At 32.7% G+C, this 21,519-nt stretch overlaps 1 protein-coding gene across 1 annotated transcript; it reads left to right on the forward strand.

Moving 5' to 3' along the window:
* The first annotated feature begins 16,161 nt into the window (after positions 1-16,161).
* Positions 16,162-20,490, forward strand: LOC137639175 (uncharacterized). The gene is made up of 3 exons (XM_068371466.1): positions 16,162-16,283; positions 18,946-19,189; positions 19,974-20,490. The coding sequence occupies exons 2-3, from the start codon at positions 18,955-18,957 to the stop codon at positions 20,141-20,143; spliced, it is 405 nt and encodes a 134-aa protein (XP_068227567.1). The 5' UTR covers positions 16,162-16,283; positions 18,946-18,954; the 3' UTR covers positions 20,144-20,490.
* Positions 20,491-21,519: the final 1,029 nt, after the last annotated feature.

Here is a 21,519-nt window from a genome sequence, read left to right on the forward strand (position 1 = left end):
AATACTATGAGGCAAGGATGATAAATCAAAATTCAGTTCTATATATATGTATATATATATATATATATATATATATATATATGTGTGTGTGTGTGTGTGTGTGTGTGTGTAATAAATGAAATAGTTAATTATTACATGTTTAAAACACATGACGCAATATGTCATTGTGGATGAAGATGCTAGCGTGAGATTTGCTGTAGTCATATAAAATCATAACAGGATGTACTTTGCATCCCTCGGCAATGTAACATTTTTCTGAAACGTCAACACAAATGCAAACCGTGTGAAAGAGTGTGTCGTCACCGGATGCAGGTGTCTTCCGAGAAAGAATGTAAAGTTTCCATATTGTGTTTAAATGCTAAGACAACTAAGCATACGTTATCAGTGATATCAATAATTTAGGCAGTTCATATCTATACTTCACCTGAATTGATCATCCGACCAAACCAACTCCACTCCTGTGATGGAGATGTTTAACACTTGTTTTTAGAGAATAAACCACTTTTAAAGTTACAAAGATGAACTTTATTTTCAAGACTTAACCTCTCAAACAACACATACTCAATGTGTGCTTATAACAGTAGTACACTAATAAATGGTGGCAGCGGTAAAACACTAATAAATGGTGGCAGCGCTTAAACTCTAAGAATCAGAGAAAGATCTTCAAGTAATTAATAATAATACTCTGAGAATTAGAGGAAGATCTTCAAGAAATCAAAAATAAAGCTGTAAAAACCAGAGAAAGATCTTCAAGAAATCAATGTTAATGAATCTACAATTTTGACTAAGTAACATAGTCCATCGAAATCTACAACATTTGATGAATGTTATACATACAAACTGATGAACTGGATCTTCAATCAGCATCCTAGGAAACCCAAGGACTGACGTTCAACGCTTACAAAACATATCCAGGAAGCACTATATTCAACGGAAACTCGGACGATACATCGCTAACAAACATCAAGAGAGAGAGAGGATGTGACGACATCACACAGAACCATATATAAGCTAAGTATAATTTTCAAATTCATTTCAGTTTGGGCAGTGAAGTGTAGTTATCACGAGTCGTTAGTCAATTATTACTGTGCTAATCTTTTATTTTCCTTTCATTAAAGGAAACTGTGTTCAACTCCGACTTCTCATCTAGAATTTTTTCTCTCTTTGTGCTAATTCCTTTTTCTTTCAGAAATTTACAGGAAATATCTTTGTGTTCCGCTTTCTTTCAGAAATTCTCGGGAAATGTCTTGGGATTAATAACATTGTTTTGGGGAATTTTATTATAATCTTTGTCAGTGGGTACTTATGCGTTTACGCAGTGGACGTCTGTATTCATATAGATATTTTGATAGAATTGCAAGGGGTCAAAGAGATAGGACAAGAAATACAGCAGTCATGACGCCCCCTGTGAGCCCCACCCCTGGACCTAGTGGCGTAGGACAGATTAATCCTCTCCCAATTATAACGCTTGTAAATGCCAGGTCTGCAATCCTTCCTTTTCAGGATCGAGTTAATGGGTTCTTACCTTAAAATGTGGAGTCATGGATTTCATACGTCGATGCCTATTTAAATGCCAAACAAATCGTAGACCCTTTTGTACAATTACAAGAAGCTAAAAGTTTTATAGATTTTTTTTAAGGGGGATGCGAGTGCGTATTTAAGAGGTGTTTCATTTCAAGAAGCAGTTACCTGGGATGATTTCAAAGTTAGGTTACGCGCGGTCTATGGGGGTGAAGAAGCCTTGAATGTTGTATTAACGTTAAGAAATACACTTAATCAAGCCACTATGAATCGGCTTAATGTTATTGAGAGAGCAGCTCTCATAGCTGATAGGCTTAATGAATATCAGGATATTTTAGGTAATTCCACTTGTGTTACTAGAGATACTGTAACATCTCTGTGAAAGATTTTTTACGATTAATGCATTTAACTTGCATGACACTTACGTTGCCTGAAGCTTTAGTGCGGTGTTTTGATAAAAAGTTAACGCCTGCAAGTATGGAATTGGATGTATATAAACAGATAAAAAAACACATGGCTAAGTGTCCAGATCTCAATCCCGTGTTAACTCAAGTTTTTGCAAAGAATGAAACAAAGCCACAAACAGTGAACGTAGTTAATAATAGTCAAGTAGCGGGAATGACGTGTTATAATTGCAAACGTCAAGGTCACTTGAGCGCGGACTGCAGAACGAAATTCTGCTCGATACATAATAGTTCGACACATTCATACAATTAGTGTTACTCGCGTAAGACGCAACAGAATCCCAGAAATACACAGTCAATTCCACAGTCAGTTCCATATGGAAATAAAAAGAAAAATCCTCATTTTAACAATAAGAAGAAACAACCAAATGTCAATGCAGTTCAGAGTCCGAAGCAAACAAACACTTCTTCGAATATCGCTGAGACTGGGTTGTCAAACCAGACCTCGCAAGGTCAGACTAATTTTCAGAATGTGCAGAGCAAAGCAAATACCACATAGTTAACTCCAGAGGGGAAGAGTGATGTTGGGTTAAGGTCATTCATGTCAACATCAATAGTATTGAATAATCAATTTAATGTTTTATCAGATAATTGTGAGGCAATAGATTTTCCTATGAAACACACGGCCGAATTAAGTAAAACAGTGCATGCTCCCGTAGATTTGCAACGAATTCATACAATAATAAGCCAAAATGAGTTACGACCAACCTTATATGCTGTAAATTTAGAACACAAATCCTTTACGTTATTTTTTGACTCTGGTAGTCCACATAATATCATGGATTTGAAGACACATCATTTGTTGTTTTCGAACTTTCCGATTGAAAAATCCGGAGTTAGACTCTCGGGTATAGGAAATAATGAATTAAATGTCATAAGCATAACTCATGTTCAATTCAAAGTCGGTAAACGCACGTTTGCCGATACATTTGTTGTTGTACAAAACATTGATATTTATCCAGCTGTAATTATAGGATACCCATCTATGGGAAATCAAAACATTATCTTAGCCCCTGCCAAGCACGGCGTGTATATCAAAGGGAAATTCTATAAGTCTTCTAATACCTTAAAATCAGTTTTGGATAAAAAGGAGACGACAAATGTAACCGTCACGTACGTTGAAGAACCAATAACTTGTCTCACTAATAAAGAAATAATATACGCGACCCAGCAGAATTCTCGTTCACCCGTAATATCATCTTGCACGCAATCTATTGAGCCAAACGTACCTTCGATTTTAATAGTGCAAATAAAGAAAACATTACCGGGATCTGAAATATTAATCCTTTCCGACACTTTGAAAACTAACGGATTGTCTGTTACACAAGCTATTTATACAGTAGGCTCACATCAACAATGTAATATTGAAGTCTGTAATCATTTAAATAACACTCTAGTAATTCCCAAAAATCAACATATCTTGGATGTAGAAGTTTATAAACATCGTATTCTTACCGTTGCAGAAATCAATCACTCTCAATCAGTTGCGGATGAATCCCTTTTGCAATCTATCAAAAATAAAATCAATAAAGACATTCAAGACGAAGAAATTCAGCAGAAAATTTTTGGACTTTTAACTAAATATCATGATGTTTTTTCCACTACGGATGGATCCTTAGGAAAAACAGATGTGATCGAGCATCAAATAAGGTTAAAGGACAAGCAGAAAATTATCTATGTACCCTCGGACAGACTCCCTATGAAATTCCAGAATGAAATAAATGATGAAGTAGGTAAAATGCTAGAAGAAGGAGTCATTAGGAAATCAAACAGCCCTTATAATTTTCCTTTAATAGTTGTACCGAAAAAAGATCGAACATGGCGTATCTGCGTCGACTTCCGTTGTCTAAATGAGGAGACGATCCCTGATCGATTCCCAGTGCCATGTACTGACGATATTTTATCTTTGTTAGGTCAGAATAAATATTTTACCAGTTTGGACTTACTTAAAGGCTTTCACCAGATATCATTAGCAGAAGATAGTATCCCATACACAGCCTTCAGCACAGCCAGGGGACATTATGAATTTTTACGGATGCCTTTTGGTTTACGTTGTGCTCCTATAACATTTACTAGAATGATTAACATAGTGTTTGGAGACTTGTTAGGGGATATATTGCATGCCTATATGGATGATCTTGTAATCTTTTCCAACACCTTAGAAGAACATCTACGTATGTTAGAACTAGTACTACAGAGATTAAGACAACATAACTTAAGGGTAAAGATTAGTAAGTGTGAATTTTTCAAAACAGAATTAATATATTTGGGTTTCATGGTGTGAAGCCAAGGTCTTAAAGTAGTCCATGATTAGGTGTCGGCTATACGTAATTTTCCCATACTTACTAATGTCAAGGGAATACAGCAATTTCTGGGTTGTAGTGGATATTACAGGCGTTTTATACACAACTATTCAATAATAGCCGCTCCTTTAACTGATCTTACGAAGAAGGGCGTAGATTTCATATGGTCTGAACATCATCAACAGGCGTTTAATACCTTGAAAGATGAACTGTGTAGTTCTCCTATCTTAAGATTTCCTGACTTCGGTAAGGAATTCTTCATTGCAACAGACGCCTCAGACTTAGGAGTAGGAGGCGTATTGCTTCAGCAATATGATAAACAATTTTTCCCGATAGCTTTTTATTCTCGAAAATTGAGAACTTCCGAAAGTAAGTATGCAGTAATAGACAAGGAAGGGCTAGCTATTGTTAATTCACTAGTGCATTTTAAGTTCATAATTTGCGGTTATCCCGTTAAGGTTCTTACTGACCATAAACCACTAACCGAGTTCTTTAAAGGCATCAACCACAGCCCTAAACGAACTCGGTGGCATTTGATCATTCAAGATTTTGGCGCAAGAATCGGGTATTTACCTGGGAAAGCAAATATCATTGCGGATGCATTATCACGCAACCCCGTGTCATCTTGTACGGAGCCTTTAGCTGAATTTATAGATATATCAACATCCATGCCTATTGTTAAAACGATATCTGAACAAGAAGATTTAGGCTGGAGTGCTGAATTATTACAGACTGAGCAAAGAAAAGATCAGAAAATAGAAACAATTATAAATGCTTTGAAAGGCAATCATAAGGAAAAGGGATATATAAAGTATAAGCAGCAGAATTATATAATAAAAGATGATATTCTGTGTAGGACTGTGACAAGGAAACCCCGCAATACACTACATGTAACTATCGACCAGGTAGTAGTACCAATCTCACTTATTTCCACTGTCCTGAATTGGTTGCATTCAAATCCATTACATGGACACCCGGGGTTCTCATAAATGTCACAGAAAGCCAAATCATTGTTTTATTGGCATACGATGCTTACAGATATAAAAAGACACATAGCTAATTGTCGCACATGTCAGGAAAACAAAGGGCATACGAAAACACCTGTCAGCCTAGGGGCTTATCCCGTGCCCAATCAACCCTTTGAAAGAATACATTTAAATTTGTTAACAGGATTTTACGAGTCAGACAGAGGAAATAAGCACCTCTTAGTAATTATAGATGCTTTAACTCGATATACAGAACTAATAGCGCTTAAAACTAAAACTGCGATTTTAAATATATTAAGAGTAACACTAGGGGGATCAGACCCCAACTGGGATATTGCAATACCGGAGGCACTGAGTACTCTGAATCATTCATATATATCAATTAAAATGTCACCGCATGAAGCATTTTATGGTACCCCAGTTAGAACGCCTTTCCATGTATTAACACCTATCAAATCCTTTAAAAGAATGTATAAATGCAAGCAAAAGTCGATATGATATCCTTCGAAAGAATTTAGAAGAATCACAAATCATTATGAAAAGGATTCATGATAAAATAGCGAAGCCAACTAAAACATATACCGTGGGTGATAATGTGTATACCTACAGATAAATGTGCTTAAAGGACTCAATTATAAACTAACACCTAAGTTTGAAGGCCCATTTAACATTTTAGAAACATTAACGGCCAATAGGTTTAGAGTTCAAAACGTATCCCAACCCACGGATGAGAGAATAATACCATTGGCTCACATAAGAAATTAAAAAAAAAAAAAAAGAGAGGGAAAGAAGTGAGGGAAATTTTTTATTTGTGTGATTAAAAGTTTTCTTCTTAATACAAGAGTAATTACATATATTTTTCTCGTTACAGGTTTCCAAGATGAATTTTTTGTTGTTGGGAGTGATATTGTTCGCTCAGACATTTTTCTCGTGTGGGATGAGCTCTAAAACTAAAAGTATAGATTTTAAATATGGCACTATAGTTGAAAGACAAGAAGACGTTTTGATTACATCGAGCAACGTAGTTGTAAAAGTGAATATGCAAGCAATTTTTCTTCCAGAGAATGATGTCACTAGCTTAAAAACCGCCATTTCAAGGTCTTCTGTCTCATTAGATGAGTTGCATAGAAGACATTTTCATTTGACTACAGTGAGTTCTCTTGGATCGACATTAAAAGTTGCAGAGATGCTATCTGATGACTTGCAAAATAAGACTTACGAGACAGAATCTTTGGCTTGGTACCTTTTGATGTGGACTGTAGGAAACGAACATAAAGAAAGACGAAATCCGCTTATTTATGCTGCATTAAACATCTTTGGGTCTATTGCAAGTTTAGGTTTAGGAATTTCCAATCGTCTTAAGATCAGTAATCAAAATAAGAAAATTGAATTCTTGACTCATGAAGATGAATTGATTATGTCAGAACTAAGGAATCAGCTTCAATCAATCAAATTATGGATTTAGTAAATGAACATTCAAGTAATATCATTCAGATTATGGAAGTACAGGATTTGTTGGCAACGTTAACGTATTATGATTCAAAGATAGATCACATACATAACAGAATTGCACATTTCATTGAGAAATCCAAGGATTATGTAGAAGCTATCACGTTAGCAACTAAAGATGTACTGTCGCCCCTTTTGTTGCCTATAAATTACTTAAAGTTAGTTCCGGAGAACGGAAGGGATAAACTAGGCTATGTTCCTTTGTTAGGCGAACGTAGGATAGAATTTTATTACAGCCTAATTACAGTAAGCGTTGAAAATAACAAGATTATGATTACAATTCCCTTTGATTCTTCTGATGCCTGGCAGTCTTACAGGATATCACCATTTCCGACTCTCATGACGAATAACTCAAATCCAGTAATATTCAGTTTGACAGGACACGTATTGATTTCCCCAGACAAGGAAACATATATGGTCATTAAAGACTTAAATCAATTGACTCACTGTTCAGACGCAATGGATAGAAAAATATGTACAGCTGACTCATTTGAATTCCATAAAAACTTAATGGATTCATGCGAGTTAGGTATAGTGCTAGACGGTGCTCTCTCCCATACAAGTGAAAATTGTCTGGATAAGCTTTATCCCTTTGACAATAATGAGTTCAATTGCAGACTGAACAATGGCTTGTGGATACGATACGACAAGGACGGCTTCAATGTAGCATGCCCGGACGGATCCACGTCCTTTGCACACATCTTTGTTGCAGCAGATGGTTGTATCGGGACTTCCCCTAATTCCATGGTGACCGGGCTAAGGACAATAATCAGAGAACGAGCTTACTTCGCGAACTTCACGTGGACGTCTACAATGCCAGCACTACCTCTCCCGTACAACAAACAGGTTGCCAAGCGGTTGATGAAATTGACCGAGATGGACCACCTGTCACCGACTTATAAGGAATTTCTTCACCCCATCATACTACTAGCAGGATTAAGTGTAACGGTGATGATATTTATCGCCGTGAACATCCTTGTTTGGTGTAGGTTACGGATCAGTTGGAAGCTAAAACAGAACGTTTCGCCATGTCCAGACAAAACTCCTTATTTATATATATATATATATATATATATATATATATATATATATATATATATATATATATATATATATATATATATATATATATATATATATTATATATATATATATATATATATATATATATATATATATATATATATATATATATATATATATATATATATAATATATATATATATATATATATATATATATATATATATATATATATATATATATATATATATATATATATATATATATATATATATATATATATATATATATATATATATATATATATATATATATATATATATATATATATATATATATATATATATATATATATATATATATATATATATATATATATATATATATATATATATATATATATATATATATATATATATATATATATATATATATATATATATATATATATATATATATATATATATATATATATATATATATATATATATATATATATATATATATATATATATATATATATATATATATATATATATATATATATATATATATATATATATATATATATATATATATATATATATATATATATATATATATATATATATATATATATATATATATATATATATATATATATATATATATATATATATATATATATATATATATATATATATATATATATATATATATATATATATATATATATATATATATATATATATATATATATATATATATATATATATATATATATATATATATATATATATATATATATATATATATATATATATATATATATATATATATATATATATATATATATATATATATATATATATATATATATATATATATATATATATATATATATATATATATATATATATATATATATATATATATATATATATATATATATATATATATATATATATATATATATATATATATATATATATATATATATAATATATATATATATATATATATATATATATATATATATATATATATATATATATATATATATATATATATATATATATATATATATATATATATATATATATATATATATATATATATATATATATATATATATATATATATATATATATATATATATATATATATATATATATATATATATATATATATATATATATATATGTACGAAACCGTGGTACGTGTACGTACCAGGAATTCGTGTTTGTGCACTAAAATTGAATCTTTACCAAGGTAACAAATATTTTTATTAGTTACCGTATTGTGTTAATCTATGTTTCTGACAAAGGTAACAATTATTCTTTAACAAGTTACCGAATCATATGTATATCAGTATTTTTTTTTTGGTACCATATAATCATTTGCTAGCAATGTACCATATATATGATCTGTATTTATCATGCATTTTTTTCTCTTTGCTTTGGTAATATCTTTTCATATGCATTATTGTTATTATTTTTTTGATGTGCCTATTTGGACATTCGTCCTCATTTGCTTATGGCTAAAGTTAAACAAAGAATAATACATATATCCAGTCACACCTAGTAAACATATTTTGGCTTGTTAAATTTTTTTTTTTGAAAAAATTGAGATAGCTGGCCGAGCTAATGTAATAAATGAAATAGTTAATTATTACATGTTTAAAACACATGACGCAATATGTCATTGTGGATGAAGATGCTAGCGTGAGATTTACTGTAGTCATATAAAATCATAACAGGATGTACTTTGCATCCCTCGGCAATGTAACATTTTTCTGAAACGTCAACACAAATGCAAACCGTGTGAAAGATTGTTTCGTCACCGGATACAGGTGTCTTCCGAGAAAGAATGTAAAGTTTCCATATTGTGTTTAAATGCTAAGACAACTAAGCATACGATATCAGTGATATCGATAATTTAGGCAGTTCATATCTATACTTCACCTGAATTGGTCATCCGACCAAACCAGCTCCACTCCTGTGATGGAGATGTTTAACACTGTTGTTTTTAGAGAATAAACGACTTTTAAAGTTACTAAGATGAACTTTATTTTCAAGACTTAACCTCTCAAACAACACATACTCAATGTGTGCTTATAACAGTAGCACACTAATATATATATATATATATATATATATATATATATATATATATATATATATATATATATATATATATATATATATATATATTTCTTTCCTTTTTAAATTATCATCCCATCAGTCCATATTATTTTTTGTAATATAGTGTTGCATACTATAGTGGAATGATAGATAAATTTCCATTTTATTGTCACGGGTGAGTGAGAAGTAAGCTGTATATTTAATAGTTTATTATGTCGGGTGTTCTTGCCAGTTATGCTAACTGGTAACACCTGTAAAGTAGCTTCTCCAGACATCTATCCTTTAGAAATATGTAATCCTCTGTTAACTCATTTAAGTGAGGATTAATTTCCTTCTACTTCAAGGTGTATGACTTTTTCTTCACCTGTGTTTCCTTAATCACATCCTCTTTTTTTATCTCTTTCTTCAGACCTCGACGAATAGTGCCAGAGTGCTATCCATCCCATAAGAAATTTCTCTGAAAGAATCTCATTCCTAATATGTCACTAAGGATTTTGATAGATCAAAATGTATTCTAATTATATCATTAAGAAAAACTCCTAAATGAATCCTCAGCGGCATCAGTTCAGGAATCTTATTTACATTAGTTTCCTATTAGAAAAAGGATTTATTACCAGTTTTTAAGGTAAAATCTTTTACTTTCCTAGTTGTTATAGCGTTTTTAGTATTTTGCTACAAAGCTAGAGTTTAAATCCTTTTATCTGTCGCTGACATAAACAAGGAATTATGTACCTGAATGTTAGTAGACTGTGGTGGGACACAATTTGGTTAGAGATATTATAGGCCAGCAACTTCTCCCTTAAAAGTTTTGTTAAAGAAGAGAAGTCTTTCCGATTAAGGTGGAAGAAGGCACCAAGATAAATGCACAGACGCAAAAATAACGCTTTGATATATATAATTGTATGTATATATGTATGTATGTATCTGTATCCTTTTTTATATCTTTATCTATAAATATATATATATATATATATATATATATATATATATATATATATATATATATATATATATGTACATATATAGATTATGTAAATATATACTGTATATATATAATTTTTATCATCTCCTAGGACTATTGACGCAAAGGGCCTCGGTTAAATTTTGCCAGTCGTCTTAATCTTGAGCTTTTAATTCAGTACTTCTCCATTTGTCATCTGCTTCCCGCTTCATCGTCCACGGCCATATTGGCCTTGGTCCTCCAACCCTTTTCCTACCTGGTGGAGCCCAGTCAAATGTTTGGTGAGCTAATCTCTCTTGAGAAGTGCGAAGAGCAAGCCCAAACCATCTCCATCTACCCCTCACCATCAACCATGATCTTATCCACATATGGCACCTGAGTAATCCTTTTATAGTTTTATTTCTAATACTGTCCTGCCATTTACCTACAATATTCTTGAGAGGGCTTTGTTCTCAAATATACCTAATTTGTTGTAAATTTTTTCATTGTCATGCCATGATTCATGTCCATATAGTAACACGGATCTCATTAAACTGATATATTGCCTCATTTTTATGTGTAATTTCAGGCGATTTGATTTCCAAATTTTACTTAACGTAGCTCTTGTCTGATTTGCTTTTTTCAATCCTTCATTAAACTCCCATTCTAAAGACCCTGTATTAGAGATTATAGTTCCTAAATATTTGAATGATTCTACCTCATTAATCCTTTCTCTTTTCAATGATATTTCATCTTCCATTGCTTATTCCATTCTCATCATCTCTGTGTTTCTTCTATTTATCTTGATCCCAACCTCGTGTGATATTTCATGCATTCTTGTAAACAAGCATTGCAAATCCTGTGGTGTTCTGCTAACAAGGACAGCATCATCAGAATACTCTAAATCAGAAAATTTCATATTATCAATCCAGTCCAACCCTTCTCCACCATCTCCAACTATTCTACGCATTCCAGAATCCATGAGAAGGATAAACAGCATAGGTGACAACACATTCCCTTGGAGTACAGGAAATTCATTTGATAGGACTCCATTAACATTAACTTTGCACTTGCTATGTTCATGAACAGACTTAATCGAATTCACATATTTAAGACGAATTCCATAATAAAGCATAACGCGACTCCACAAAATTGGCCGCTGCCTACTTTCAAAAGCTTTTTCATAGTCTACAAATGACATCAAAAGTGGATTTCTATATTTTATGAATTGTATGTCACAATGAAATTTTATCAGTACAACTTCTACCTTTTCTAAATTCTGCTTGTTCATCTCTCAGCTTTTCATCAATCTTTCTCTGTAGTTTCTTTAGAATAAGTATACTATATATTTTCATGACACCTCTGTAATTATTGCAATCAGTCAGGTCTCATTTTTTAGGTATTTCAATAACATTCCTAATTTCCATTCATCAGGGTTTGCTTCTTCATGCCACATTCTACAAAATTGTCTTGTAAGTATTCTGGGGGTCACTTATTTTCAGTCAGTATCATCTCAGCTGTTATTCCATCGTATCCTGGGGTTTACCATCTCCTGATTTTTTTTTTCTTCATGATAGCTTCGACTTCAAACATTCTGAATTCATTCATGGGCACATCAAGTCTTCATCAGCTTCGGGTATATCAATCAAATTATAGCCTTTATATCTCCTATTCTTGTCTTCTCTAAAGTGTTCCATGCAACGTTGCCTTTCTTCTTCTTCTGTTGTTATTACAGATTCATCCCTCTTTTTGATGTGTATGAGCTTCTGCTTTGCCCCCGTAGAGCTTTCATTAATAATTCTATGAGCAAATCTTATACCATAGCCACTTCCTGAATTCATAGCTTTGTCAGTCTGACCTGCTTTTCTGTCCAGTCATTCCTGGCTTGTTTACCTCACAATCAATACTAGAATAATTAGCATGTTCTATCTTGTAATTTTCATTTCTTCGAAAACATTCAATAATCAATTTCTGTGTTTGTGATATCCATGTTTATGTTTTTTTGTCCTTGTGACTGCATATCCCAAACATCCCGGCCAGCTAATTAATATATATTCTTAATATCACACCATTCTTCATCCATTGTGTGCTCTTCATCTCTCAAATAATCTAAGACCTGAAATCGGTTTCTACATTCAATTGCAAATATTTCTCTGTGCTCATCTTCCAGAAGCTTATTTGTATCAACCCTAAGTATTCTATCTATATATCTGTTGGGTGTTTTAAGTTTTAATTTCAGTGTGGCAATGATGAATTTGTGATCACTACTAATATCTGCACCTCTACAGCTTCTTAAATTTCTTAGTTCTCCTTCTCTTTTTATTAATGGCCATGTGATCAATTTGCTTTTTATAATTGCCACATGGTAGAGTTCCTGTATATTTTTGGATGTCCTCGTTCCGGAAACGGGTACTACCAATGACAAGATTTTTTGTTGAACAGAAACTTATAAAATGCGCCCCATGTTCATTGAAACTTCGCCAAGACCCTCAACACCCATCTTACTCTTGATACCTTGATTATTCCTTCCAACTTTAGCATTGAAGTCACCAGTCACAATTTTCATATGTCTCTGGGATATCATTTATTACACTCTGCAGTTCTTCATAGTATTCATCTTTTCTTTCTACAGGGGGATCCTTTGTTGGTGGATAGCAAACTATAATACCCATATTTCACTGGCTTGATTTAAACTTTGCAAGTAACAAGCTACTATAGACAGTTCCCCACTCAGATAAAGCTTTTTCCGCTCTTGGTGTCATCATCAATACTACCCCTTCTCTTCCAATTCTATCTGTTCTTCCTGATTATATATGTATATATATATATATATATATATATATATATATATATATATATATGTGTGTGTGTGTGTGTGTGTGTGTGTGTGTGTGTGTGTGTGTGTAATTGCCTTGTTCTAAGCCTAAGGTTTCCTTACCAATCCCCTTATAATGTATTTCACTCAGGACCAAGCTATCCAAACCATATTTCATAAATTCATTCTCCACATGCTGTAATTTCCCAATCTAATATTCATGGTTCTAACATTCCGATTACCAATTTTCAATTTTATTTAGTATTTATAAACGGAGATTTTTAGCACCCCGCTATGCCCGAGGCTGGGGGCCATTCTTTTATCTTCGCTCTCCATTGACTGACTAAATCCATAGAGGATTAATTAGCTAGTTTTATCAAAGGAAAGGCAGTTCCTCCAGATGTACAGTGCCTATCTAACTAAGGCGAGTGATCCCTGCCAGTCCATACTAATTCCAGTAACATCATCTGCCAGACATCAGGAGTAGAAGCTGAAAAAACAACTTGTGTCTCACCTTAAACCCAATCCGTCTCCCTGCTGCCAATGTCTTTTTCAGTAAGATATACTGCCTAGCCTGGTAATTGGTAAGATATACCACTAAGCACAGTAAACCACCTAGCACAGTAAGCTGCCCAGCACGGTAATACTGCTTAGCACGGTGTGTGTGTGTTTATATATATATATATATATATATATATATATATATATATATATATATATATACATATATATATATATGTATATATATGTATATATATATATATATATATATATATATATATATATATATATTTATACATATGTATATATATATATATATATATATATATATATATATATATATATATAACTGTATATATGTATTTTGGCCACGGAAGGAAAAATGAAAAAGACTTGATTGGAGTTAGTACTCTCGTCCATTGGGGACATCAACAGACTACACATACACATTCACACACACGCACACACACACACACACACACACACACATATATATATATATATATATATATATATATATATATATATATATATATATATGTTTGTGTGTGCGTCTGTATGTATGTATGCGTATTTATGTATGTATATATAGATATGAATTAATGTGATGGAAGTCAAGGTAAGAAGAATTCAAAGCTGTTACTCGCCATTAATAACTTGAGGGAGACGAAAAAGTTCCTTTTTTAACATTTGACTCTATTGAAACATCAAAGGCCCGTGCAACTATTTCGTGAGAGCAAGGTAAGAAAGCAACTTGGGTCACTCTAGGTACAATAACATTGCTCTGACGTTTTCATATTGGAGTTTCTTGTACCTGTGATAGTTTATGTAAATATGAAACGGGACTTGTCACCTTGTTCAATAGAAATTCATTTGCAACAGGTTCGAAGTTCTTGAGTTCCGGCCATTAATAAACGAATTCTTTTTTTCGCAACACCCTGAAATAATTATAACAATCTCGGACTTACGAATATTTTTCAGCCCTTATTAGTAACAGTAATAATGGAATATGACATCCGTACTCATGAATACCACAAAATAACAGTAATTAGAAAGGCAATGGTAATTGTTAATAGAACCTTTTTATTTATTTGTAGATATCAAACTGGCTATTTTTCTTCAAATTTTGTAATAGAATATTTTTCAGTTTTCAAACTATAGTTACATGCCATCTGTAAGCTTTTTCTCCCGAAGTGGTGAACCTTAAAATCTTACTAGTATTTGATCATGAATTGTGTAGATTTTAAGCTGTCAGTTCAAAGAAACATACGTGTCAAATCAACATTCCTACTGACAAGACAGTGGAAGTTGACCGATAAGGCAATGCTATTTATGATATAAATGGTGTTATGTGAAGATTCGAATTTGGTCCATTGACACTAAGTCAAACCCAAAGCATAAAATTCCAACGTCACGCTCTTGTATCATCAGGATATTGGAATCCATTCTCTAAGGTAACGTATTTGATATTAGAAAATATCTGACTCAATGTCAGCATGGTGTCTATTTTCAAAGAGTATAATTTATGATGTTAGAATCTGTGACATTTTATTTTTATGATCATATATGATCGACAACTTAAGAGGACAAAGTAATGAAGTCAGACTGTATAGAATCATTTCATATACTATTCATCTATATACCTTGTTTGTTATATAATTTTCTCAAATCAGTACTAAGATGTAAACAATCGTTATAATCTTATTGGAAGATATTGTTACTTTTCAAAAATGGAAATTTATTTTAAAAAATAAAATTTGTATTGAAAGAGCTCAAAGATAAACCATAGAAAATATGGATATACTTCTGAAAACTTTAATTCTGGGAATTCATATAACGAGTTCTACTTATAAGGCACCAAGAAAATAAAAGCAAAAGAAGCAGGGTGTTATTTAACTCTAGTAACTCTCGCCATCCTCCCCCCCTCCCTAATCTCAGTCAGGTGTAACGGACACCGACGACATGATTTCCGATTTCCTACAGTTGAGGTTGATGGCAGCTGCACACTTCTGGACTGCTTCGTATATATTTAAGCTCTGAAAACAAATGTACATTCGTGCACCAGCATTCATATCTCTCTGAGACCCATCGGAATAAGGTAAGTGATTTTAAAGCTTCGGATTTTATTTTGTTGGTAATTCCTAGAAACTTTTTATCCGTTTTATATATGATTCTATTTTTCTCCATATAGTCTATTGCACTTGAGTTTTGCAAGTAATAGACTATTTTAGTCACAATTGTATCCATAGATTACGATAAAAAGGTATAGACTTTCTTCAGTGTTGTCGTAGATGATTGCCTGACTTCAAGATTATCCGATCCGATGAAGAAATTTAATTGCATGCTAGTGTATCAAGGTCATAATTTCCCATCTTTGCATGTACCGTATGTATTCGATCACGTATAAGTGTGATTTAAATTTGGGAATGTTGAAAATTTCCCAGGTTTCTTTAAGTGAACATAAAACATTACCCAGATCACTCTGTGAATATATGCAGTATAATAGCTCGGCGTATTTTCATCAGTTTTCGTGGTTTTCATATTTATTAGTAACAGAAACAGATTGTTGTAGAACTATAGCACAGTTTCTATATCCATAACATAATTTCCAGTTAAAAAGAAATCTAATCCGTAAAAGAGCACTTGAAAATAGAGCATAAAATCCCATTTTATGAGCCAAATGCTGATTTATAAGGCGGCATAGTCCACTGATGTCTTTCACTTTCAAGGAAATTCACAGGATTTGCAATAACCTGACTTATATCGTGAATACTATATTGTTTTGAAGGGCTCGTTGTTTGGTTCCAGTCATTAATTTGCTACAAGGATGGCTTCTCATAAGTACCTATCCAAGTATTAATATTGACCCACAAACTTCAAATAGTTTCAGTGTGAATATCTTATTTCCAGAAGAAACAAATTAATTGGAGTGATCATTTGTTAGGTGAGTTATTCTGAACTGATGCTAGTCACAGCAAGCTGCCAAAAGGTCGGGATAAATCATTGACCGTGGCATAACGTAATGTTGGATGACAGGCAGTAACATATCTTAATCTCTGGGTCAAAGTGACTACCATATTGTAAGGAACGGTTGACTGACGGAGCTGTCAGCCAGAGAAACAGGGATCTGTCAGTTCCCCATGTAAACAATTTTTTTTTCTAGATCACTTGCGCTATTGTATTTCTGTTTGGTTGTTTACGTTACGTTGATTTATATATCGACGACAGGGCCACCGATAGTGTTGATTTCAGAACCAATCGTCCCTCACCAGTCCATAAAGGTCTATTGAAATCTCGAAAGTAAATTGTATATCGTCCATTATAGTTTCATGGATCCAATAGTTAACCCATAACGCCACCGTTATTTAACTCTTTGAACAGCAAATGTTTTGTGACACCACCAAACACACTGGTCTTCTTGAAAAGTACAAAAGCGACCACAATATGGGCACTTGACAGAAAGGGTCCCAGTGTGCCCATGTATGGTATCTCGCAGCCATACATCCCGACATTTTAGTCCTGTAAAGTTTTTGGTTATAGCATCGAAGGAGACTGGTGAAAGTTGATTAGCGGAGAGAGAGAGAGAGAGAGAGAGAGAGAGAGAGAGAGAGAGAGAGAGAGAGAGAGAGAGAGAGAGAGATCGCCTTAGATATAACTTGAGATGTTTATGTTTGACTAATTTTGAGACTAGCGCCGATTTTTTCGATATCGCACACTGATATTAGGGTCCATTATATGGTGATATTCAGGAATTAGATGTTTTTCTTTTTTTTTTTTACGCGGAAGCAGAGCATTTCCGTGAAAAGTTGTGTGAAGAAAGTCGATTGGTAATAAGATTTGTAAACAAAATTACCTTAAGCATTCAGATTCATGAGAAATTAGTACAACAAACGTTCAGCTGGGCTCCACAAGGCACTAAGAGAGTTGGAAGACCCAAGCCTTCATGGCTGAGGACTATGAAGCGTGAAGTAGGAGATGATGAATGGAGAAATATTAAATTAAAACCTCAAGATAAAGACGACTGGCAAAATATAAGCCTTTTGCGTCAATAGACGTAGGAGGATGTATATATATATATATATATATATATATATATATATATATATATATATATATATATATATATATATATATATATATATATATATATATATATCAGAAAAGCAATCCAATTTACGGAATTCCTTTTACACTGATTACTCGAGTAAGTAATACCTAGGATGCTCCTTGCTTTTATACTATTGTTTAAGAAATCGTTTTTTAGAAAAACATCCCAGTTTAAGATCTATATTTCTCGATACGAGTTTCCACTGAAAACTTGTTACCAAATTTATGTAAGAAACTTCATTTACACCTGGTTTTGTCGCTGGATCTTTCATGATAGTATTTGCTGGACACAGGTTTGAATTCTTTATCATGATTTTAACTTTTTATTCATCAAACTGTTAAAGAATCCAATAATACCCTTAAGGACAAATGACAGAAATTCGCTACAATGCATAGTAACTGGTGAATTCAACGTATGATATTAGAAATCGGAAAGTATAACCTTATATGCATATTGTTAGAATAATAATGTAATAATTGCCAACTATAATTCTATGTATGTAACGTAATATTCATATCTGTAAAAAAGAATTATCTGCGATGGTAGAAATGTCACCTTTATTGATAAAAGATACTGTTAGAGAATAAAGAACGTATGAATTGTGATTTAAAGTAATAAATCTAATATACTGTACTTGTCATCGTGTTTTTAGCAGTGAAAAATGGCTTCTATCACTACTACGTCGTTATTTGTGACGATGTTGTTCGCCTTTGTTGCGAATAGTGTCTCTACTGGAGTCACACGTGATCCACATGTCGAAGTCTATCCCTGCCTTGTGCCGCCTTGTCCGTGCGTGCCTCTCGTGCACGAGGAGATCCTTGGATGCGACAACTTCTGTGACAAGCCTGGGCAAGTTGGCAAGCAGTACTTCTGTTGCGACGAGGACCAACGTCCAGGTGAGTGATTGGATGGCATAGATTTATAGATTTTTCCATCACCATTATATGTTGAAGAAAGTTAAATCATTAGTAATTGCCAGTCAGAGGTGCATGACCTAAAAGTCAGAATGATAACTGAAAGACTTTAAGCCATTGTCAATAAGAAAGAATAACTAAAGCTGAGATTCCCTGTATATCAAAGGACAAAGGGATGAGAAGGAATTGGATTCCAAAAAAAAACCCTTCACTGAGTTAATTAGCATAAACGATAATGGAAGTATTGACTTATCAAACATTTCAAGAGAATAAGTAGAGAAATTATTATTATATCTGGATTTTCCATAGAGATGTTAACATTTAGGTTCACTCATGGCATTTGAAAGACTAGTAAGATGTATCTTCAGTACAAATAAGTAATAACAAGTATTGAAACTATACTACAATGAAAAGGGAAGAGCATTGATTGCTGAATTTTAGAGCATTCTCTTCAAAACTATTGTTGAAATTTTGTTTTCCTATTATGGTTTTAACCCTTATCTCAAAGGCTCATTAGATCAACAATAAGATTACATTATAGAAAACTGACGCATGAGTTAATATTATATTCTTTCACTATCATAAGTATTTACCTGTAAGATTAAGTTGTACTGACGTTAACACTGAAAAGGTAATGTTCAGTTTTTTCAAGAGTTTTATAAAGATGGTTTCTTAGAGCGAAAATAAATGGCTTAGAAAAGCAAGTTGGACTTACTTGTATACCGAGCAGTTCTTTAAGCAAAAATATTTTTTCCCTTTTCTCCAGGAAGTCACCAAGGAACTTGTCCAAGAACCAACTTTGAAAATGAGGAAATTTATCAGTTATGTTACGACTCACAAAAGATCTTGTGTGACGGTGATGCAGACTGCGTTTCCGGCCAGAAATGCTGTTACACAGCCGATACACAGCATCGCATCTGTCGCAAAGTGGCTTAGGGTATCCACTGATTGACAGCTGGTGGAGAAAACATTAATCGTAGATTCTCAAGATTGCATCTCTGTTCCCGGATGGGTTAAAATCTACGGAATATTGACGCGACACCTTATCACAATAAATGACTGTACTCTTAGATGTCCCCCCATAGATATCTATGGACTTTACTCTAGTTTTCTCCACATCCATTTATTAGATGTCACATAACACTTAGTATCTTTTGCAGTTATTCAATACAGATTTGAGGCTCATATTGTTACAGGCAGTTTCAGAAAACAACTTTATGCAATAATTCTGTTTTGCAGTTTGTTTTCATTTGAGTTTAAGTAATAGAATATAAAAAGCTTCACTTATAGTTTTACTTACCTATGAACAAAGAAATATGCTATTGAGTGCATTTTATTTTCTTCTGCTCGGAGTTATTTTACTAACTAAAAGATATTTTCATATTCATTATATATATATATATATATATAATATAATATATATATATATATATATATATATATATATATATATATATATATATATATATATATATATATATATATATATATATATATATATATATATATATATATATGCACTATATATCATACATACATACACATGTATATATATATATATATATATATATATATATATATATATATATATATATATATGCACTATATATCATACATACATACACATGTATATATATATATATATATATATATATATATATATATATATATATATATATATATATATATATATTTTTGGGCTCAAGCCATGTCGTCCTGATGGAAGTTCCTATAGGGTAGCTTCCTAGGGTATATTGCAACTACGGCGATATTCCCAGAGAATATTCCTTAAGGTACCCAGAATTCTAACTCCTGGAGCGAATATCCCTAATGAAAGGGATATCGCGACATATCAGAGGACGTATTCTTGACACGCCACATGGCAATCTGCACCCCAAACAGAGATAACACATCGAGGGGTAAATTGGCAAGAAACGAAAACGGGAAAGAAAAAGGGGGAGCCGCTCCCAAGGCTCCCTCTTCTCCAGTTTCGTAAGCGTGCCTGGCGCCATCTGTATTCCATTTTGCGTAGCTTAACAACTCGGTGTTTTTTCCTGTGTTTCTCGCAAATCTTGGATTTATTCAGCTTTTCATGGCTTCTCCAATTTCGTCGGCCTCTGATAAGTTGAGTACCATTTCTTTTATGTATAAATGTAGGCTCTTGGTAAATTTTTAAGTGATTAATAGGATTAATCTTTGTTACAAGAGCCGTAGCCTACCGGAGGCGTCATGGACGCTGTCGCTCGCTAGGTATGAGTTTTAGTTAGCCAGAGCGACATTCCCGGTTGTTTTGCTTTAATAAATTTTAGCTA

The sequence above is a fragment of the Palaemon carinicauda genome, chromosome 4, assembly GCF_036898095.1.
Source record: "Palaemon carinicauda isolate YSFRI2023 chromosome 4, ASM3689809v2, whole genome shotgun sequence".
Lineage (NCBI taxonomy): Eukaryota > Metazoa > Arthropoda > Malacostraca > Decapoda > Palaemonidae > Palaemon > Palaemon carinicauda.